Here is a 24,229-nt window from a genome sequence, read left to right as displayed (position 1 = left end):
TTAAATACCTTTTTGTCTTTGGATAAAGGCATAAAAGGACACATGAAAAATTGGCCACATTTTGCCACAATGAAAATAGCTTCTACATGCTGGTTGCACCCTAGAAACATCCAAATGTGTCTGGATGCAATTTCAACAGCAGATGGTCTTAAAAATACTGGCACCAAACAGAGAGCTGTGCCAGCTTCCTAAAATGTGACCGATTATGAATATTGAATTGTTGGTCATCGCAATAGATACGTCCTCCTTCATTCATTTACACAAGATAGGTGGCCTCTTAACCTGAGCTGATGTGTTTCAGTACTAAATATTCTGACTGGACACAGGCCAATCAGATCACAGCTTCTCACAAATTAAGTAGCCGTTTGATATTCATCATCTGTGGAACCGCTGTGTGCATGTCAGACCTCATTACCATTTAATGAAAGATGTATTCCTGTTTCCCCAAAGCTCTTTGTTTAAAATAAAATTAATTGCATCTTTTTTATTTGTTTTTGCATTGCTGCGTGAGAGAGGGTTTAATCTTAAGCCAGAGCTTTTTGTTTGTCAGAGGGAGAAGCAGCTGCAGTGCTGACACAGGCAGATTTGTTTGCCTTTAATGTATTCTTGGAAGAGCTCTTGGGTTTTTTTTAGCCTGTCATTTGGCACGTCACCCAAGGTGCTGTTTTCTTGTTTAGAAGGATTTCAGTCGCTTATCACTCAAGCAGCACACTAAATGGCTCTCAGAGTGATGATCCCGATCATGCCCTTTTCATTCTATTATGAACAACAGACCTCTGAGCTGGGACTTTTGCTTTGCTGCCGATCACCATGTGGACCTGGTAACCCTTTTTATCTGCCGGGGCACAAACTCCATTACAGACAGGGCAAGCCATGTTGGCCTAATCTAACTGGCTCTTTAAACAGCCTTTTGGGTTGGACGAGACTTCTTTATTCTTTCCGTATTGGACTGACCTTACCCAAATAACAAGGGCAACATGAATACCAGACTTGCTTTCCCGGAGGGAGCATGTGTGAACTGTTCGTTGGCTTATCTATTTTCCCATTTCCTGGGCATTACGAGACAAAACATGTTTTTCTGTGCCTTACATAATTAGTCATACATTATAAAACCACTTTTCACTAAAACTGACCCCTTTTGGGGTTATGTTTTGTATTGCTCTGTGCTTCTAGAGACTGAAATTTTTACCCTCTTTACAGAATTGCTCAATCTCAATCAGATTGAATTGAGAGCCTCTGTAAAGATCGGTTTTCAAGTCTTACTACAGATTCTCAGTTGGATTTTGGTCTGGATTTTGATTGGGTTATTCCAAAACTTGAAATACATTGACTTAAATCATTCAGCTATGGCTGTATTTGCTTTCTTGTTGAAACATGAACCACCACCGCACAAAATGTGGGAGTGTCGTTCCATGTCCATTTTCAGTTGATGGATGTGATTTACTGATATCCAAGCAAATGCAGGTGAACTCTGATTACTAATTAGCTCAATTCTGAATGGAGTTGGTTGCGGTGGATTTCATTTAGGGGCCTTAAGTTCAAATTGGCTGAAAACCAATGGAAATAAATTCTTCAAATCCTTTTTGTATGAAAGAAAACCATGTATAAAATGTCCCCACCACAGTTACTACATGCTTTTAGAATACATCTGTGTTTCTGCTTTAATTGTGGTACAATGTAAAAAGCTCAAAGGGAATACATGATTTACATTGTTGGACAGACAGTAAGTACTTATCCTATCAGATGCAAAAATGTTTTTTACATTTATCTTAGTGTTTCTTGCATTGCTGTTGTTAAGCAGCTTTAAATGTTGTATTTTTTTTGTGCAGCATTTTAAAAATTATCCAAAAAGACTTTCTTGAAAGCACACAAAGATACAACAAGTATTCAGTTGAGGTAATTATAGTAATTACAGTTTTGAGGCTTTCTCCTTTCCCTCTCTGTGTTTCATTTTGTCTTGTAGCATCATTGTAACCCTGGGGGAAAATCAGCTTTCTGGGGGAAAAAAAGAGTCAATTTTCTTTTAAAGATATTTTGTTTCCAAGCCTCCCTACCAAATTGATTTCATGCAAGAGTGCATAATTTAGCTTCTTAAGATCTATAACATGTTATTTAGTAAGACATGAGGGTATTTATTAATGACAAACTGTTTTAGACCTAATAATTTGCACTGAAGCATTGCATGCGATTGGACCATTGATCTTCTGGTATCCCTGTGAGGAGACAGTTGATTCTGTAACATGGTGTGCAGTTCCTCTAACCAGGTTAAGTCGAAGCACCCAAACCAGTATTTCTGCATTTCGAGTGAAATATGTGTTATTTAAAAAGAACCATTTGTTTCATCTTTTGAATCAACTTAAGAGATGTTTGCTTTCTGGAAAACGTTAGAATGTGACTTTAAGTGTTTTCTTGGTCTGAATTAGTGTGAGAGAAGAAAATAGCTGACCGAGCAATCCTTTCATCTGTCAATCCAACTAACCTTTATCCATCTCACTGTTCATTTATCCATCCATTTGTCCATCCATCCGTCCTCTACAGAAAAAGTATATGCAATCAATTCATTGTGAACCTCTGTTTTTATATTAATGCTGGATCTAAGTAGAATTTAAATCTTTATTCTCATTGTACCAACATATAATGTGCACTAGTACAACAAAATTGGTCTATTGATCAACCTAAGCTCCATATAGATTAAATGGTAAATGGACGGAAATTATGAAGCTCTTTCTTCATCCTACTGCCCTCTTGACTCCCTGGCCACAGTCACCAAATCACACCTCCTCATACATAATACACAGATCAGTAGGTACCTTTGGATTAAATGCCTTGCCCAGCGCACATAAACATATTACAAAGGTCAGTTTGTTTTTTGCTTGTTTCTTTTTGAAAAGCGACTCACCACTCAACCACAGTAACCCACAAATAAAGAAAATAATATTTCTAATTTGAGTCTGCAAGATTAACGAACACGGGCATTAAAACTGCGTCCACATTCAAAACAAGGTTAAAAAATTATAGTCCTTGTTTTGTAAAAAAAACAAGGTCTAACCTGTTCATCAGTGTCTCAGTAAGTTAAAACTGTAAAATAGATCGAAGTATCCAAGTTCCTGTAGTTGATGTGTTTATAACAACAAATTGTTCTGTATTGATATATGCTGGTCCAAAAAGCGCTGATCTCAGTGCCTCACAGATCTTGATCTTTGTTACTTGTGGGTTTCAAATTGGCTCTTAACCGACTGGCTGAGAAAGAAAGGACAATTTTAGCATTTATTTACATTTTCAAAAATACCCGGTGCTTGTTAAAAGGATGACACCAAAATCCTGAGTCTTTAAGAGAAATTGTTAAGATTGTTTTCTACATGAGTTGGAGTCTGTTTGGGTATTAAAGATTCAGATGAATTAGTGAACAAACTACAGCAGAGTTTTGCTAGGCTGATGGGAAGGATGACTGTTGAACCCAATCCTCTTCTGTCAATTTGTCAATCACAGCACATTTTGTAAATGGCCCAGAGCAAATATCACGCCTACAAAACATCTAATTAATCGGGGAATTGAGATGTGTGCTAAACATAGGAGCAGAGCTCTCTTTGTGTGCACTTGTGTGCTGTGATAAGCTAACATGGATGGAAGCAAATATTACATTTGTCATACCCAAAGTGCAATCCTTTAGCTCATTTACTCAAAACCATGATTAAAGTTAAAGGTTTCCCCAAAATGTGATTGAATTTTAAAGAAACATATTAGTAACAAAACAGTCTTTCAATTGTTGACTTATAAATCTTAATAAAAAAATACAAAACACAGGTAGTGGCCTCTTTTTATAAGGTGACATGGCTCACCGCCCAGGAAGCCATTCCATTATAGGGTTGCACAAACACTCAAAAAAATAATCAGTTCTCTGTTGGGTAGTAAACTCCTTCCAAGTGCAAAACCAAAGGGGTATTTGACACTTTCTTTAAAGAATTTTGGACCACAGTTAACCATTTCTACTCCCAAATATAAATTCTTAAATTGGCAAGTTCTGATCTGGAATGATCTACTCTGAAGCAACACTCTTAAAAATTTATTTCATCTGCCAACTTCCGTCGACTGTTTTTCTTTGATTTAGATGTGGACTTTGACTTGGTCATCCTGGTACATTGATGATCACTGACCTAAACCATTTTTTGTAGTTCTGGCTAAATGTTTAGGGTAGTTCTTCTGCTCTGTTTACCCTAGGTGGACTACAGAACACACATGTATGGTATAACTTTAAGGTTTTATCTGTGCAAATTTTAAAACCATGAATTGCAGCATTTCATAACATTTCACAACTAAACACATTGAGATATGCAAGATTAATGCAAACTGCAAATAAGATAAAGGGATGTGAATACTTCTGCACAGCATTTTAACTGTGCAACATAAACCTTTTTTCTTGTGAAATAATGCATTCCATTAGATTTGATCAGATACTGTGACATCCTTCAGCTAATGAGTAAAAAAAACAATTAAATGTCACATGGCACAGGAAAACATATGGTGTTTTGTGTAGCCAGCTGCAGACATACAAGCTGTGTTCATATTTTATAGCTAAATGTCTGTATGAAACTAATAGATGAAGTAAATTGTGTTATTTTGTTTAAAACAGATGCACTATTTTTTTTCTTCTTTCAAGCAGAAGGAGATGAGGGTCTTTCGACAGCTGTACTGATACAGTACCTATAAAAGTTTTACCCTTTTTATTGCTTTTACAAATCAGTCATGGTGAACAAAAATGTTTTTGCCAAAAATAGTTTCCAATAAAACCCTTATATATCACAAATAAAACACAAATAAAAATATGAAACATAAAATAGGTTATTGAATAAATGCTCACCCTCTTTAAAGTTACCTAATTTAATAATAATTATTATTATTATTTGTATTATTTTATTATTATTATTATTATTATTATTATTATTATTATTATTTATTTATTTAATGGAGATCCACTGAGTGCTTCATTGGATAAAAACAAAAAAACACTATAAGCAAATAAGAGAAAAGGTTATTGAAGAGGATAAGTCATGGGATGGATAAAAAAAACTCTAAGGCCCTGAACATCCCCAGAATATCAGTTAAATCCTTCATCAAGAAATGGATGCAATATGGCCCATATTTAAATCCACCTAGATCAGACTGTCCTTTAAAACTGAGTGCCAATGCAAAAACAAGACTGGTGAGAGAGGACACCAGGTTACCATGACTATGCTGAAGGAGTTACAGGCTTCAGCAGCTGAGATGGGGGGGACTCTGCAGACACCAGAGTTCTTCACCAATCAAAGCGTTTGGCGAGAGTGGCAATGAGAAAGCCACTGTAGAAGAAAACTTATATTTAGGTTTGACTAGAGTTTGCCAAAAGGCACGTCTCCATTTTTTTGATCATGTTTCATTTTTAAAGCAGTAGAAAGGGTAAAACATCCAAGGGGGTGAATGCTTTTTATAGGCACTGAATTCCTTTTTTTAAGGCCGCTTCTTTGGCTGCTTTTGTTTGAGTAAAATTTGAATTCAAACAGACATATCTCATTTTATGTGTGTTTAATGTAGAGTTCATATTGATGCATTTAACTTTACTATGGTAAAAGACCAAGATCACTTGCAGAACCATGGCGAGTGGTGATGTTATTTTAATTTCTGTTTTGACTTTTATCCTCAGATGAATTTTTAACCACTAGATCTTGTAAATTCTCTTTGCTGTCCCTGCCCTGTAATTTTTCCTAGTTTTTATTCATAAAGTGGGTATTGTGTGCGCATGTGCTTTCTTGCTTCAGTTAAGGTCTCACTGGTTTCCTCCTTTTTCTTCAGAACAAAATGTTCATGTACCGTGGAAAGGAGTACGAGCGCAGAGAGGATTTTGAAGCACGGCTGCTCACACAGTTTCCCAACGCAGAACAGATGAAGACCACCACGCCGCCCAGTGAGGACACAAAGAGCTCCCCTGGACAATGTATCCTCAGCATGTTTTCCCAAAGTCTTACTGAATTACAGACGTGCAGCAGAAGGTCTTAGAGGTGGAAACTATGCTTGGACCTTCATCTCTGCCTTAGTTTATTCAGATAAAAATAAAAGCTGTACAGTAAAACCTGAGAAATCTAAAGCTTGGATCATGAAGAAATAAGCCTGAACCTTTTTTACAACATAAGACAGGAGGTTTTAGTTTTCAGGTTAATAAGGTAAACAGAATAATATTTACATTTGTGCATACATGAAAAAGATAAGGGACAAGAAATTACTAAATTAAGCATCATCTAAACATAATTTTACTTGTAAATATTTGATCATGTATATGCACTTAACAAACATATTTACAAAGTACACAAGAATGTTTTTATATTTATGAAAAACAAAAGTAGAATGTAGAAAATGCAGATTTTCCTAGTTGACTTTCTGCCTCTGTCTGCTGGATCTTTTCTATCTACTCAACACTTCTTGACTCCATCCAACCACATGTGAATAACACAGGAAATCTGGGTCTAGAAAAGTAAAGAACTTGGTTATAATGAAGCAATATTAGTTAAGCATTTTTACTGGTTTCCTTAATTTTTTTTCTGCTCAGACATTCAGTGTTTCAAAGTGAAGCCCATTCTCAACCTTCCGGCTAAGTTTCAAAACAAGCCAGTGTCTGAACAAATTGTCAGGTAAGCTGGGCACTGCAAACTTCTTCACAGTAACAGAGCGTGTAAGTCAAAGTCACACATCGTTTTCTTCAATCCGCCATCATCCAATTTACTTTCCCCCGCCGCTCCAACAATTCATAGAGCCTGTGATGACATGCTAGCAGTGAATTGGGTTTGCTTTGTGCTGTGCGCACAGAAGCGCCGGTATGAAGGTGATTAAATCTTGATTTAAATGTGGGTCTGTGTTGAACAAACACTGGTTGACCTTCTTGTTGTTCTAGAGGCTATTAACTTTCACCAGCCATCTGCCATTAGTCACTGTGCCAAGTACAACATTGTTTCGCTGCCATCGTTAATAGCATTGTGTCAAGCACCGGGGCCACAGCAAACAAGGGGGCCCCCGCGTGCTCCCCTCCTCGACAATGTGCCAGCCGGGCACTGCTGTGCTCAGCTGTGCAAATTCACTTTGATATGCCACCCAACGCTTCAGTGGACATGATTAAAAGAAGGCGTTTACTTGGAAAAACCTTTAGGCAAATTTACCTGGGCACTGATCTTATCATCGCCCTGCAGCAGTGGGCTTTCAGCAGCCAGTTGGCTTGTTTGCTCACTCTGTCTGATTGGAACATGTGACTCTGTTAATGGCCTAGATTAGACAGTCGTGTTTAGACACAGACAGAGAAATGCTCCACTCCGACTGCCCGTTCGCTTTTTTGATGCCAATTTGGCTTCCACGTCTCTGGCTCCCCCTTTCTTTTACCACTTGCCTCTCTGTGCGTTCTCTCTGTTTTGTCTCATTTATTTTCTCGTTCAGTAAAGAGATCAGCGGTGCATAGCAATGAGACCGAGCTGTTTGAACTGAAGGGTCAAAGCAGCAGGCAGAGCCCAGCCCGTTTTTGACCTTGCTGTGCCAGACCAAGCCACTCCATCATCTTTAGCCAGTCTGCCAGCTAATGACCTGTAAATGTCGTAATTTGGGTCACAAACTGATTTAAATCTGCAACATTAATCTGTTTTATTAGATCAGAAGCCATTTTTGCTAATGCTGGTGTTTCTTGTCTAATCCATGAATGTTTTATGCAAAGTTTAAATGGGTGCCCTTTATAAGAATTAACTTTGTTAAGACATTTCAGAAATTTTCTATGGTACGTCCATTTTGCTTTACTTAAAATGGCTTTATAGTATCAGCAAATCTACCTGTTTTTGTTATAACCAACATGTAGTGTATTTACAGGTAAATCTAAATAAATTATAGTATCATTTAAAAATTATTTTAATAATTAAATTTAAGAAAATGAAAGTCTTGCAGATTGATATGACATGATATTATTGCAAATTTGGGTTGTGTCAGAGAGGTACTGGACTATCGCCTGCAAAAGTGTTAAGGAAGCCCTAAAAGTACCTGTACACCTACTTTTAATACTGCACTTTTTTCTTCCACTCAACATACTATTAATATCTTTACATTAAGCCCTCTGCAAAAAAAAAAGTGGACTTTAATTTTCCATCTACATTATTTGAATTAACAGAAAAAAGAACTTGAGGTATATACATTCCATAAATTTATGTAGTTTTTAGTACAGCGAGATTTTTCTCAAGATTGTGGAAACATTGGCGTCATCATTTATTTGTGGCTCAGTGACTGTCATGTTTCTTTTTGTTGTTTTTTTCTTTTTGTTTTACTATGGACCTCTTTTGTGTCTGAAATAAAGATTGATTGATTGATTGTAGTATACAAACTTTTTTTTTGATTGGCTAACTGAAATAAACTTACCTTTAAATAATGCTCTAATTTATTCAGATTTACCTGTTTACAGATATGAAATGCAAGTTCTGTGTTCATTTCCACAAGGGAGGAAGATCCAGTCAGCTTTTCCAACCTCTGCTGTGGAATCCTGTTTTTTTTTGTTTGTTTTTTCCCCAGACTGAAATGTCTATTTACCTGATCAGGCAAAATTCATCCCTGCTTGTCGCAAGCCTCTGTTGCATGGGTTGCAGCTTATCTGCACGTCTGACAAGCTAGGCTAGCTGTATAGCCTCCCAGTGATGTTTGTGAGGCATTTATGTCTTAGGTTGGTAAGGCGATCCCCTTCTGATGGAGGTAAATCAAGTTTGCTAATGCCATGCTGTCTGGCAGGCCTACCCAAGAGCGGGTTTGTACTGTGTTTGACCTGAAGCAAAGCAATCAACCTGTACCAATCAAGCTATAGATTGCCAGTAACAGTTTTAATTTACTCAGGCTCAGATTTTCTCTCTCTCCAGCTTCTACACAGTAAATGAAGTCCATAAATTCCAGTATTCCAGGCCGGTGAGGAAGGGAGAAAAGGACCCCGACAATGAATTTGCGGTACGTTTTAGCATTTCTTTATTTAACCTGCATTTGTCCTGCTTGTTGTTTGACAAATAAGACTGTTGCCAGGCATAGCAAAACCACCTTGAAGGTTTTATTATTTGGACGGTTGTGATTAAAGCGTAAGCAGTCAGAATTTGATTGCTGATTGCCAATTTCTCTCCAAGAGCATTTTCATTTCTTTTAGAGACCACTGGATTGGTCAAAACACACTAGCCACCTGTATGGGAAAGTGCAGAGCAGGATGTACTTCCTGAGGAGACTGCGGTCCTTTAACATCTGCAGCAAACTGCTCTGGATGTTCTACCAGTCTGTGATTGCCAGTGTCCTCTTCTACACCGTGGTGTGCTGGGGAGGCAGCATATCCAAGAAGGACACGTCCAGACTGGACAAACTGACCAGGCGTGCCGGCTCTGTGGTCGGCATGAAGCTGGACTCTCTGGTGACGGTGGCAGAGGCGAGGACACTGAACAAACTGCTGGACATCATGAACGATAGCAGCCACACTCTACACGCCGTCATCAGCAGCCAGAGGAGCCGGTTCAGTGACAGACTGCTGCTTCCCAAGTGCCGGACCAATAGATTTAAGAACTCTTTTGTCCCCCATGCCGTCAGACTGTACAATTCCTCACTGGGGGGGTGACACAGGACAGAGGGTGGAAGGAGTAGTGACCCCTTGTATTTTTCTCCATACTTATCAGGTCAAACCACATAGTGCAATACGATATCACTGGTCAATCTATCCGCCAAATTCTTATATATATTTTTTTTTGTGTTGTATTTATATTTACTTATATTCTTATATTCTATATTCTTATTCCTTGTTTCTTACATAATTTAAGGTTTTTCTTGCATAATTTAAGGTTTTGGTTACTCACATTTGGTGTGTACCTTAGTATTTAATTTGTATTTTGTATTCTTTTGCACTTTACTTACTGTGTGTTATCTTTGTTTTTTGCCTGGGAGCTGCTAGTAACTTCAATTTCCTGAGGGAGTCTTCCCAAAGGATCAATAAAGTACAAGTCTAAGTCTAAGTCTAAGTAATTATAGCCTAAAGTGTCTTAAATTGGTAATTAAAACAGTTTTAATTGCTATTATTACCTGAAATCGGAGATTTCCACGAGCCATTTCCAAATTATCTGTGTTTTGGGAAGACAGATATTTACTGTTCAAATAAAAATTGGACATTTCACTTTTCACATTTCACACTTCAACCAGCTTACTACATGTCAGGGCTAGTCACGCTGAAAAACAGCAATTTACAGTCATCAGCAGGTTTATTTTTATTTTTCTTTCCAATTGTTATACTTAAGTGAATCAAGATACACATGCATGATGCACATTTGGAAAACCTTCCGAATAGATTTGTATTCTGCTGAGCATGTATTGTATTTATAAAATGGAGTCACAATATTAAAATCAATTACAGAATGATGATGCAAGCAGTTGAAACTGCCGAACAACTTCAGAAGGTAGTTAAATCTTAAACAGCTTTACATACCAACTTTCAACACAGGCACAGAAATCCCTCCACCTTTACTGACTTTCTAGTAAAGTCAGTAATTATTCTATTACATTAGAATAATGTGATGTCGAGAAACTGGTAAAATCAACCTTCAATTTGATTTTAGTCAAAATTAAATATAATAAAAGTGATTGTTCTATAGTATTTCTTATTTCATAATAGCAATTACTGATGTCACAATTAGTGGCACCTCTGAAAAATCCTTCTAAGTGAAGCCATCTGAATCACTTTTGGTTTTATACATTTTATTTTGTAGGTAATCCTCATGAGATCAGGATCCAGCTAAAGCGATTAAATATATCTTCAAATCTTACTGGGAGGAAATTTCAGCAGTTTTTGTGTAACATTATACCTACTGCTTGACACAACTTAAACTTTGATCTAAGTTTTTGTAATGTGTCTTGCACATTTTTCTGCTTCAAATGTCATAGAGAGATATTTTGATGCAAAAACATCTCCAAGTTCATTTTCATCTGAAATTACTCTTGTCATTCTGTTTTCAACAGAACATGTGGCTTGAGAGGACCACGTACACGACCGCATATAAACTTCCCGGCATCCTGCGCTGGTTTGAAGTCAAATCAGTCTCCACAGTAAGTATGAATTTGCCTTCGTGCGGAGTGGGCCTCCTAATCAGATAAGGGTCCGCTTGAAGGCAACTGATATGATTAATCTACATAAGCAGTATAGACAAACGCCTGGACACCGGCACGCTACTCTTCGAACTTTACAACAAGGCATGCTTTCTCTTTACGCACATTGATTTTCCAAGCCCTCCTGTTTCCACTGAAAACAGCCACTCAGCACAAATACCGCTGGAGGACAGTTCAGACCTTTCGTCACTGTTGATTTTTTGTAGAATTACCTGGATTGCTGTGTTCGGAATCCTTTGGTAATAAGGTCAGGCTGGAATCTCTGGCTGAACCACGTAGAGACACTTTGAAATTTAGCTCATTTCACTCCCTTTCCATGATTTGAAATGCTGCTTGCGTGTCAAAGATTTTGGGCTTAGCTGTTGTCTGGAGAGCGGAGAAATTAGTTCATCAACATAATTTGGAGAGGAGGTCGATGTGTCACTTGGAGCAAAGACCCTTACTGTATCTATTTTTTTTAATCTCCTTACTTTGTCCCAATGCAAAGCCACTACTTAGTTTGATTAGCCTGGCGGAAGTATTCTGCTATCAATTACCCTTTTATTATTGCATCTGTTGTCAGTGCCTGCCATAGAAACAAACACACTCAGTATAAGTAGGTTTCTTTTCATCTCTACTTTTCTTCTGGTAGCTATTTATTTATGATCCAACTTAAATGTTATTTTGTCACTACAGTTATTTTCTTAAATTTATTAAATTATAAAGTTAAACAAATTTAGCTAAAGTAAGTTGGATAAGCTTCATTTAATTACTTGTGTCCAGTTTATTTAAACTGGAGATGCATTCTCTTTTTTTCAGTGTATCTTTACGTTTCCAAACCCGATGGCTTTGATCCTGCGGTTCTTATATTGAAAAACTGACCACAGCTAAATCCATCTAGAAATTCGAGTCTTGTCTCCACAAATGAGAAACTTGTAGGAACTGTGTGTTGAGGTGTCACTCTTCATCCATCGTCAGAATGACTCAGAGCAGACATCCCCTCCTTCAGGCTGGCCTGAAACTTGCTGTAAGTAGCAGCTTGCCCCCCCATATGAGCTGGGGATAGGCCGGGTCCCCAAGGTCAGACTCTTCTATTTAAAGCTTAATGACGAGGCTGAGATTCACCAGGCCTAATCCCTCCATCTGACACTTCTTTTTATCATGGTGACCTGAGACATAACAGCACAGATTGGAGATTTGTCTTTGCTTGCCTTGGCTGGGGTCTAAATCTGACATTTGTTCAACAAGCCCCTCATCTGTCCTCTAAACCCTTACTTAGAGGGAGGTGTTTATTTATTTTTTATTTTACTGGGATTATTCTTACATGGTGCTACATATATTTTAGCTGGAATTTGCTTTCACACTGTGATGGATTTATAGCAGTTCTTCTAAATATTCCCTTTTTTTCTTGAATTTTGCAACCACGTTAGCTCAATTATTTTTTCAGCACCATCAAGATTTATGAAATAATTTATGAGTGCAAAAAAATGAATTTTTTTCTGTACTCTGAATGAATAACTTGATTTATGCTGATACCTGTCACATTTTCTGAACACAAAGTAACAGTAAATTGTTTAGATGTGAAAATAATCCAAAACGGATAGATATGTGCTCATTATTCCTAATATTGCTGTTTACATGCTCTGCTGCACAGGAGGAGATCAGCCCTCTGGAGAATGCCTTGGAAACGATGCAGCTGGCCAATGAGAAGATCAGCAGCATGGTGCAAAGGCATCTCAGTGATCCCAACCTTCCCATCAATCCTCTCTCTATGTTGTTGAATGGAATTGTGGATCCTGCTGTCATGGGAGGTTTTGCTAACTATGAGAAGGTGGCTAACATTTTTATTTTGTTGTCATCTACATACATTATTTTTATTTAACTTACTGGTCCAGAATACCTTTGGGATTCCTTATCATTATAAGCACACAGATTTACCAACACTACTTAAGCAAGATTTATAAGAAAAAGCTGGTTATTCCAAAAAACAATAGTTTTTATAAATAAAGACAAAAACAGCTTTTATATAAATTTATTTGAAATTTAAATCAATCACATTTATTTAGAGACAGTGAGTTTTTTTTTTTTTGTTGGTTTTTTTTTTTTCAGGATTAATCCAGCTCCTCATCATAGATGCTCAGTGAGGTTTTTTATTTTTCTTACAGTGATCAAACTAAAAGTTATTAAGACATTTGCATTAAGCTAACCTGAACATTTTAGATGCTGCAGCTTTTGGTCAGTTTTGAAGTTTTACCTTACTATTTTCACAATGTTAAAATTAAGACAATATTTGCATTTTTTATTCAGTTTTATTTTTCATTGGATTGGTACCATGACACTGTACACACTTGTCATCACATCGTGACTGTAAAACTGTTTAGTATTGTTTTATATTTTCAAATATAACTGCCTAACTCAAGTTTAAATGCTTATTATTTGAATAATAACCATTTGTTAATAAGGTAAATACTTTGAAAAAGAGATATAGAATCTCTTTTTCAAGAGGGACCTTGCAAAAAAGCATAATAAATAAATAAGCTGAGAATATCAAGAGAATGTTTTTCATTTAAAGTAATTTTACAAAAATTTTGTGGTTTTGAGTCAATACAGCATTTGCAGTATTGTCATATGAATCCTCATTTTGGAGGGATCTTTCAGAGTAAACTTTGCATATTTCTTTAGAAATTGAATTTATGGGGCATTTACAAAGATCAGGGCACATCAAACAGAGGGTGCTAGAGGGAAGCAGCTAGTATCTCTCATAAATTATTTTCCAAAGCAATTAGAAACTTCATTTTAGACCGTAGAAAACTTTAAACCACAAGACAAAGATTAACATTCCGTGTTTTCTCTTAAAAGTTTAAAGAACAATTTGGGTAGTTGGGTCTTTGTTGTTTAAGGCACTAGACTGTGTTGGGATTTAACGCTAATGCCTCCTTAAGCACTTATGAAAGCAGTTCTCTTTGCCTCAGATTCAGCAACAAATTGGTGCAAAGTACGGTAAGTACTACAGTAGTTCTGGTTAAGCACTGGAGCCAGTTTGGTGGAAAAACCACCTTACATGTGTTTCAATCTTTCTTGTTATCAATTTTCTCATTTGCTAGCACTTGTGAAAATCCTCATTATTGTTATTCTCCTACAATTACTATATTTGAAGATTGTTACATTCCATGAAATAACTAAACTTTTTTGGTCATCAAAATCTCATTTCCTATGGAGTCCACCTAGTGACCTGTGTGACAAACAGTCATTCTTTTTGAGTTACTTTTGATAGAAAAACTTACAGATAACTTATTTGTTCCCCAGTGCTCATCCTAACCTGTGATAGATTTATACTGGTCTCATGAAAGTCATTGTTTGAGTCTAAAGCAGAGTGATGGGAATTCCTTGCCCTCTGGTCACTCTTTTATTTCCGTGAAATATTGCAGGTGGTGGAGAACAGACTGAAATCTAGATTAAATTTACTTTATTTTTACTTTAGTAGTGCTTGCCTTGTCTAGTCAGATTTTATTCCCTTCAGTTTCTATACACATCATAAACTTTCAGACATCTCAGCCTCCCTCTGAACCTTTCCTTATCTTCTTAACAGAGTCTCTCTTCCCCTTTCTCAGGCCTTCTTTAATGACAAGTACATGCAGGAGCACCCAGAGGACCATGAGAAGATAGAAAAACTGAAAGACCTCATAGCCTGGCAGGTGAGACTAAAGTTGTCAGAGACACTTTCTGTTGTTTTCTTCATTTTGTTTGCTTCAGTGTTTGCTCTTGGATGTTGTAGTTCAAGAAAAACAGCCGTGATCGCCTTGTCACAAGTTGTTTACTTTGAAAAGATGATTCATTCTGTGTTTATTATTACGGTGTCACCTGTACTGAGCAGAGGACTACCTGGCCTACAGGCAGCAAAACGTAGGTGAGGAGCAGGAGAGCCATGATGATGCACATCCAATGCCCCTTGGTCTTTTTAGCATAATTAAGCCTTAATTTACACTAATCTGTTTAAGAAGTATCTACACTATTTCCCAGGAGCTCAAATGTCTCTAGTACACAGGTGTCAAACTCCAGTCCTGGAGGGCCACTGCCCTGCAACTTTTAGATGTGCCTCTGTTGCACCACACCTGAATAGAATAATTAGGTCATTTGCAAGGCTCTGGAGAACTTATCTACACAAGGACGTAAGTAAGCCATTTTATTCCAGTGTTTTGTAGCTGTGGTACATCTAAAAACTGCAGGACAGTGGCCCTTAAGGACTGGAGGTTGACACCCCTGCTCTAGTACGTCTCTGTTTTATTTTTATGAATATCGCTTCAGAGACTGAGCACCCTTCGTTGAACAACCAAAGCCTTCGTATCACATTGTGTGCTTTCCTATGTGAAAACCCTCTGCTATTGTTGGGAAGCATAAATGCTTTTATTTCAAAAACCTCACTGAAGTGCTTTTATTACAAATGGAGGCAAATTGGAAGCTCACAAGTGAAAATGTTATTTCTAAAAAACTGGTAAGTGCTTTGTTTGGAATGTCTGATGGCTGTGGCTGAAATGAGAAAGATAAATTGTGTTAACCACTTTATATAAGATAATGGCAAAGAAATGTGATGAAGCAAACTGTAAGAAAATGTTTGGAGGCGGCTGAAATGTCTGAAAAGTCTCACCGATCCATTTCCTGGTTGTAAACCTCCACTCAGATCAGATCATCAGGTCATCTCGTTTTGGTGGCTGTACTACAAGATCAAAATGTTTTGGATAAAAAGTAAAAAAAACAAAAAACAAGTAACGATACAGTCAAATGGTTAATTTACTAATACGTAATTCTTGCTAAGATTGTTAAATAACTCCCCTCAGGCTTATAGGAAGGTTTTCCACAGATGAGGGATAGAATAGAAAAATGATGCCTCCCTATGAAGTATACATCTAACTCTAGGTATAACATGAGACCGTTTCCAAAAGAATCAATTGCATTAGCAGTTATTACTGCAGTTCTGGATAAGCATGTGGTTGATCATGTGCACTTCTTTCTTGATCAAGCTTTCTTAAATCTCTGGAATGACTGGGATCTAAAACAAAGTTTGTGCTTTTTCTGAAACTTGCTAAGGGACATCAGTGATGGTGTTTGTTTGGATTTGAGCATTCAAGTTTTTTTAAAAAGCCATGTAAAGTGTTGGGTGTATAATCAAAACATTGTTTAATAAACAGCTCAAATTCATGACATCAATGTCCACGATGAGTGTATGTACACTTTTGAAAACACACTTTGGAAGATTTTACAATGAAACCCAGCAGCTCATCTGTGCTAAATTGTGGTTTAATACACTCTTGGTTGTCTTTTTATCCTGTACAACTTGGGATTTAAAAATGCTGCCTTGTAAGCTTTGTTTTGCATCTTTTATTGCTCTTGCTTTGCTGTTAAGCTCTAAACTGTGGGTCACTTTAATATTCAGGAAATCATAGTTTCCTGGTATATGGTTCACCCAGGAATTAAGCACATATACAAGAGGTATGTCTGTCGCTTCCTATTGCTGGCTGCAGGGGGAAATAATTATATTTTCGATCGCTGTTCCTGTCGTAGTTCCTGGAAAATAGGTCAGCTTTAGACTTCACATCTCTAGTAGGAATGAAACTCTTGAGAAGATGTGCTATTTTGTGGTGGTGAACCCTTTTTTCTTCACAGGAAAGTATGATTCATACAGAAATACTCATGTCTGCTTCACTCTTTCTGCACTGATGTCTTTGAAGCTCCATGTCCTTTTGAATTTTTTTTATTTACTTTATGCAGCTTACTAGTTGTAAAAGTTTTTCTTATAATGACAGTTTGCCATTTTTGTGGAGTTTTCCATTTTTACTTAAACTTGGGAAAATAGAGGAAATCCCCAAACTAGTTAAAGTTTACAAAGTAGCGTTGGATAACAGAAATCGCAAAAGTCTCTATTTTATAATTTGCGCAAAGTGTAAACATCAAAGTTCATTAAATGTGTGAATTTAAGTCTGGAAGTAGATTTTACCATTCCAGAGGTTTTTTTAGATTTATTTATTTACGTTTTTTAGTAGCAAAGGCATGCTTCCTTTGTTTTGAATAACTTTGTTTGACTTTGTTTCCTGTACTCTCCTCAGATGTCAAAACTTCAAAGTCTTCATCAGTCAGGTTTATATTTTTTAGCCTTAAATCAGGTGAAAACCTGGTATTAGACATCGTTTTTCATGTTGGCCTCTTTCTCTTCTCGCTGTCTTTGATGTATCAATTAAATACCGCGTGCTGCTCTGAAATACATGAGCAAAGTTCTGGATGTCAAAAAGTTCTGGCTGTCTTTTTTGAGTTAGAAAAGATTTATTATTGTTAAGGAAATATGATTATTTTTAATGCTTAATACAGTTAATCTTAAAAGATATATGGAACACTCTTATTTTGAACAGGTTTGTGTTAAGCATTTAAAACTAAACCAGATGGGTAAGTATTCAGAGACACAGGAACCAAATGCAGATTAAGGGAGATCTCTCAATGGGACCCCCACTGTGAGGCCGGGCCACAGGCGAAGCCATAAAATTAGCATTTTCCTTGGGAGACAGAGACGTTAGATTTCTCAGGTATCTGTGAGGTCTTATCTCAGGATCGTTCTGTACTCAGAATGACCGTGGGAGCCACGGGGGGTCAGAGCGGTCAGAGCGCAGCAATCAGCTATCCGCTCTTTTGTTTTGGTAGAAGGCAGATGGTCCTTTGATCTTTGCGTAGATTGAGGGGAGTTTCCAAGTTTCTCTGGGAGTTTCCAGTTGGCCAACAAGAGGAACGCCTAGAATGCATAAATTAAATAGGAAAACACCCACTCAGTATAAAATTTAGTGTCATCACTAAATTGTCAGAAAGTTGCCACCTTTTTGCTTTTTTGCATTGGCTCTCTCTCCAAAGACGTCTTTGCTGTTTGTCTTTGTTTCGTGTTTGTTTTGTCTCCCCTTGTGTGTCTTTATTTTATGAGAAAAATGCATATCTCTGTTCCTCTGCAGCTTTGTTGTCGATTGCTTTGTATGAGATTAAACTCTGTGATCTGTGACGTCAACGCGCAGTGTGGTGGTTCCACTTTCTAGCGGCTGCCCTGCCCGCTGAGAGGACCCGGGTTTTAAGGAAGAAGACGAGCCAAACGATTTGTCTAAAGTTTTTAATAATTATTCTTCCTTTACATTATCCATCTAACCATCCATACTTGGGGATGCACAATGGTACAGTAGGTAGCACTGTTGGCGTGCAGCAAGAAGGTTTTGACTTAGAATCCGAACCTCGTGTCTTTCTACATGGAGTTTGCATCTTCCCACCACATATGTGGATTCTCTCTGGATATTCCAGCTTCCTCCCACAGCCCCAAAACATGACTGTAAATGATCCATCCATCTGCCTGCTGTATCACCCACCTGGATGACTGTGATATCAAATAGAATCCTTTTCCTTTTCTGTTGTCTTGAGGTTTTGGCAAGTTCAGTATTTAACATCTGCTATAAAGATATAGTCAAGTTTCTGATTTTTGCTTTATAAAATAATACTAACGCTGTGTCTGAAAAGCTGTCATGTTTTTACAGGAAAAATTTCTTGGAAACCTGTTAAACAGTATGAGCTGTCCTGTTTTCTTGACCAGCATACTTGTTTGTCTTGTCTTTTTGAAATTGTCTAAATGAAGGAGGACGTGAACACGGAGAGAAGCATCCGTGTGACATTGGCATTGTGCTCATCTAGTAATTACAGAAGAAATGAGGGTTTAGAAACCGATGAATTAAGTTCTGGGAAAAGCTGTGAAAAGACACTGGGTGTTTTGCTGGTGTTCATAAAGAGTGGATGTCAAAATGACTGGCTAAAGCTAACAACATTTAAATGAAATGTTTGTCATGCACAGTAAAGAAAGTAAGCAGTAAATTACACACATAACTAACATCCAAGCATCAGCTGTCGATTCACAAACACAAAAGCAGGTCCCTTTCTGAACTGTAACAGTTGTTTTTCCCAGAATGCTTTCTTTTGACAGGGGCTTTTACTCCAGCTTTTGGTGCCTTCATCTCATAAAAGCTAGCCCGGGTGCTTATTAGTCTGCCTGACTCACCAGTAGCTGCGTGGACCTTTTGGCCGTCGTGAAAGGTCTTAATATGTCATCTCAGCCCAGCTCTAAGCGAGCGTGCAGCGTCTCAGCTCACCAAGCTGTTGATCAGAAGGATGTGTGGTGAGGCAAACAGGGATGGAGTGACAGGGATCAGTTTGGCACAGACTCTGCTGATATTAAACAGCAGTGACATTCCCTTCTTACTTGTCAGTTGCTAATGTTGGTATGTTGTTCTTCATAAACTGATCAGGAGGGTTTTTGTACCCCCAAGCCCTGAAAGCATTTTGAGAAATATATGTCCCTAGTGTGTAGAGATACACAACCAAGAGCTTTAAGTAGTTATGAATTTTCTTCAGAACTTATTTACATTTTTCCTTCTACAGCTTTGTCGTCGTTTTCGGTAAACTGTCACAACACCCAGCTATATTATGCCACAATTAAAGAAACCCTTTATGCTAATTTCTAGATATACTCTCCTTGTTCAGAGGCTGCAGATGTAGCTTTCCAGCTTACTTTTATATCCGCATTTACATATCCATCAGTGTATTTTTTTGCCTAAAGTTTTGTGTCCAACACTTTACGAAAACCTCTACCAATTAGTGTAAGCTCCTGGTTGCTCTCACTCCATTGGAGCTCCCAAAGACAGTTTTCAAACTACTGAAGCATTATTTATTTACTATGCATCAAATCGTCAAACATAAATCCAATCAGTAACCTGTAAAGCAGCAAAGGCTGCAATCTTATTCATTTTTGGTGCATTATAACATGCTATTTAACCTTTTTTGAGGAAGGTAACATGCTAACATTGTCATTCATGTTTGGTTTAAAAATCTTCTTCTGGACTAGGCAATGTATAAGTAAGAAAAATAGTTACCACAAAATCTGTTGTATGTAATTATGCAAAGAAAGAGAGGGATTCCATGATTTAACTAATTTTTTACTGAATACAGAGTGATGTGTGGCTGTTAATTCAGTTTAATTCAGATGCATATCATTAAATCTAGAACATCGTTTAAACAGCTTTGCACAATATTGACAAATATAATTATTTGCAGTGTGATGAACTAATATGTTTTTGTATTTTTGTACGAATCTTATCTCGTACAAAAATAAGATATGAAACAATCCTTGCAGAACCTTTCTGTCATGTTTCAGATTTTGTTTGTCTTTTTGTCATCACAATCTACCTGCTATATTTTTGTACCGACTTTAATTCATTTATGTCAATTGGGTAAGTTCGAGATTTGTCTGCTTGAACGCTTCTAATGACATGTGACTAGGGTTTTATTGCTCACACCTATTGAGAATCCTGTAATAATGACAAAAGAGGACTCCTGACTGTCAGTCAAAAGTGTCCCACCCTGAACAGCCAGATTAAGAAATCTTATTTTAAAATAGGAAAGAAAAAAGAGAAAACTTTCAGTGCAGACTCTTAATTTAAAGGTGTCACTTTATTAGTCTTGAAGAAAGCAGAATTCTTTTATGATATGCTAACTAAAACATTCTGGTTTTAAGAATAAATCACAAGTTTAAAATTAATTAGTATTGATTATTTTTAAAAATCTAAGAAAATATTAATATAAGCATATTAGATATGACTTCAATAAAATAAATCTTGTACGCCAATACATATCTAAGTTTGTATAAGTATTTGCTGTAAACTGTGATTGTTGTAGGCTGAAAGGATGTCGTAGAGTGGTTCTCTCGTGTTCCCCATTTTATGAAGACTCCTTCTTTGTACAATCATCTCCAGAGGTTCCAGAGCAGTCCCCCGAGTAGAACCTGCCTTCTGTTTCAAGTTGTTGAGCTTTTTAAAGTCACTAATTCTGCTGCTGCCCCAACAGATGACAGCAGAAGAGAATAGAACCTGTTTAGAGCAGCCTGAACCATCTCATTATTGGAATCTTTGAACCAAAGATCAGACACAGGAACATAATTTATAGTATGTGACAGATAAAAGGAAATATAAATTATAGCCTTTCAAGTTCCCATTAAAAAAATATATGTTTGTTTTATTTTACCCTATTTATGCATGTCGTCTGTGTACTGGTCTAAAGAAAATGTACTTTGATCATTTGCTTCATTTTTCTGGCCAAACTAAGAAAATACATCAAACTTTTATCAGGTTTACAATTAATTGAAAAAATATAAACCAAATTAAATTTCAATATTTAATTTATATTGATGTAAAAATATAAAATTGAAGTTCAAATGTTTATATTTGGGTAGAAGGTTGTTAAAATAAGATAATGTACATCACCTACATATCCTTTTGTGTTTTATGAAAGCAGTTTGGGATTGGTTGGGAGAGTGGAGGCTAGCTTTTGTTGATTGCTTTAAAAAAATCCTGGTAATAAAATCAGTAACTAAAAAGATATTTTAACCTGAGTTCAACTCTTTCCAGCAGCCTTTACATTCTGTGAAACTCATCGCTGTCTTGTGCTGGCCAGAAAACATTCGGCAGCCTCAGCCTGTCTGACCTTGTTAGCAAGCTTGTCTGTAGTTTTTTTTACGAGATACAGTGACTGTCTACCACAGGTTTTAACACCTGCAAGTATTTTCCAAACTTTAACAAAAAGAATACTCAAGTTTGTGTCCTCCTTGACAGTTCTCTCTCATTTTATTGCAGTGGAAATGTTATTCTGAGATCTTAATACTTACATGATTAATTTAATATGTTTGGGCTTTTCTCTCAATGAAATGATTGTTTACCTCTCTCTCAACCTAAACTCTTTTTATCAGTGTCTAATTTGTTCTTTTATCAAATAATGTATGTGAAGCAATAGTGTTGCAGACGGTATCTCCACTATATGTGATAAGGAGCTCAATAAGTGGTGTGTTCTTTGTGTGTGGGTGAAGGAAATGTATGACAACAGTCCTCCAGTCAGAAGAGGGCGCTGCATGCTGTAACCTGCATTTTTTTGGAGCGACTGAGAGACGGTGTGTGGCAGAGAGAGTGAGGGAGATTGTGACCGGAGCAGTGGCATTCAAGGAAAGTCTATGTGGCCTGTAATTGCTAAACCCAAAGCTATTAAATTTACCTCTTCTGCGCCTCAGTGCCACCATATGTTTTATGTTCTTCGCCCCTGTTATGGGCAAATGAGGGAGTTAACCCTGAAGATGAGACCTACTTCGCCCCTGGAGGAAATATGTCCCTTGTGTTTTTGGACTATGGTCAGAAGACAGAAGCAGGAATGGTTAACAATAGCTTGGTTTTAAAAGCGCAGCATGATTTCTCTACTGCTTAATAATTTTCACATTTTCCTTTGTTTCATGAAATATATCTGATGTCACATAAAGTTCTGTCCATTCTTGGTCCTTCTATTGTGTTTAAAGTACATATAATTCACAACCAATTGTTGCTATTCAGATGAACTTGTCTAACTGACCTGAGCAGACGTGACCACTTAAATAAAGGCAGACGATTTCATCGTTCACTGGTCTATAAGCTCTAACAAACACCTTAAACCAGCAGCATTTGTTGCTGGATTAAGCGAACAAATGAAGGGAAGAGTTGGAAGGCCATCTGAAGCTTGTCATTCTGCATTAAGTCAGTAATAATAAAGCTTTACAACACTTTACCAGTCTTTCAGAAGTTGCTGCCTTGACATTTTCACTGCAAGTACAAACCATACAATGCTTATAGAAATTGCTCTTCGCCCTCAAATCCTCCTTTAAGATTCTATAGGACTCAGTTGGTGCACTACACCCACCAACCACTTTAAGAACACAATTGGTCTAAATGCACTGAGGTGCTGACATGTGATGTTTGCTTGTCCACAACTGAGGTATCCACAAGTAAAGACAACTTGTGGATTGGAATGGAGGAAGCTGATTTAGATTACTTTAAATATGGTGTGGTTTTATGTGGCAGAGAGGATGGTTTAGGAGTTTTAGAAACTGTTCTTTTGGGATTTTTATTCACAGCCGTCTCTCAGGTTGACAGATATTATTCCAAACAAGGGAAAATAATCAAACCAGTATAGGTCCAGGGATCAACAGTGACTTGTTGAATTCAGAGAATAACAGGTATGCTGGGACAAAATGATAGAAAGGCAACAACAGCTCAAATAAGTACTTGTTATAACCAAGGAATGCTAATTACCATCTCTGGAAGCACAACATTTCTTAAAGCAGACTGAAGTTGCCACAAAAGTAGAAGACCATGTCTTCAGGACAGTGCAGGAAATTGAGGCTTTTATTAGTTGAGATTTCATGGATGCTGAACTGACAAATTTTCAGCATTTTCACCTCTAACTTATACCCCCTTCACTTCAAAATGCCCCAGCAGTGATGATGATGAAGGTGCACAATGTCAGGGGAAATCTGTGCACAGTGTGTGTTGCCTTGTCTCATTTATCTTCCTGCGCCTAGCTTTGGTTTAGTGGAGCGCAGCACAGCTACCAATGTTATCCAGTCAATATGGGCCATAATCTCAAAGAAAGGTTTTCAACACCTTATTGAATCTAAGTAGATTTAAGGTAGTCCTGAAGGTGAAAGGTCTGTCCAGTCCAGTACTCACATGCTGAACTAAAAGCAGTTAGCAGTGAGGATATGTTAACGTTTATGACTGTACATTTGGAAAAAATTGAAAAAGTCGGCTTTATTCAGAGGGAACCACCATGGTGAGGCATTTTCTCTTTAAAAGATGATGAGACTCAAACTTAGCTTTCAAACTTTGCCTATTAATGAACCCTATTATTTGGCGTACAATGTCCTTTTAGACAGATAAGATACAAATAGACATTCTCTGAAAACTATACATAGCGCATTATTCTAAACCCCTCATACTAAATATCTACCAATCATTGAATTGTAAGGTCTACGTAACCACTGTTTACACAGAGATAAACACGATAAATTTTCACAAATGATTAAAACAAGGTGCATCCACACAACAGAATGTCGCACCACAGAAAGCGTTGTAGTAGGTATGTGAGGCCAATCAGTGCATCTCCAAATCTGCTACAAAATGATGTAAAAAAAAACACAGAACACCAAGTTTGTTATTCGTGAAAG

At 37.2% G+C, this 24,229-nt stretch overlaps 1 protein-coding gene across 2 annotated transcripts in view; it reads left to right on the top strand.

Moving 5' to 3' along the window:
* dock1 (dedicator of cytokinesis 1) overlaps positions 1–24,229 on the top strand; it is a 215,075-nt gene that overhangs the window by 175,407 nt on the left and 15,439 nt on the right. For both annotated transcript variants that reach the window (XM_028029430.1, XM_028029431.1), the window contains exons 41-46: positions 5,827–5,968; positions 6,578–6,659; positions 8,901–8,985; positions 11,020–11,106; positions 12,800–12,976; positions 14,757–14,840. In XM_028029430.1, the coding sequence (XP_027885231.1) occupies positions 5,827–5,968; positions 6,578–6,659; positions 8,901–8,985; positions 11,020–11,106; positions 12,800–12,976; positions 14,757–14,840 (657 nt within the window). The remainder of the gene's footprint in view (positions 1–5,826; positions 5,969–6,577; positions 6,660–8,900; positions 8,986–11,019; positions 11,107–12,799; positions 12,977–14,756; positions 14,841–24,229) is intronic.

Source organism: Xiphophorus couchianus, chromosome 10, assembly GCF_001444195.1.
Source record: "Xiphophorus couchianus chromosome 10, X_couchianus-1.0, whole genome shotgun sequence".
NCBI lineage: Eukaryota > Metazoa > Chordata > Actinopteri > Cyprinodontiformes > Poeciliidae > Xiphophorus > Xiphophorus couchianus.
Note: the sequence above shows the minus strand (reverse complement) of the source record. Positions and strands in the feature narration are given on the sequence as shown.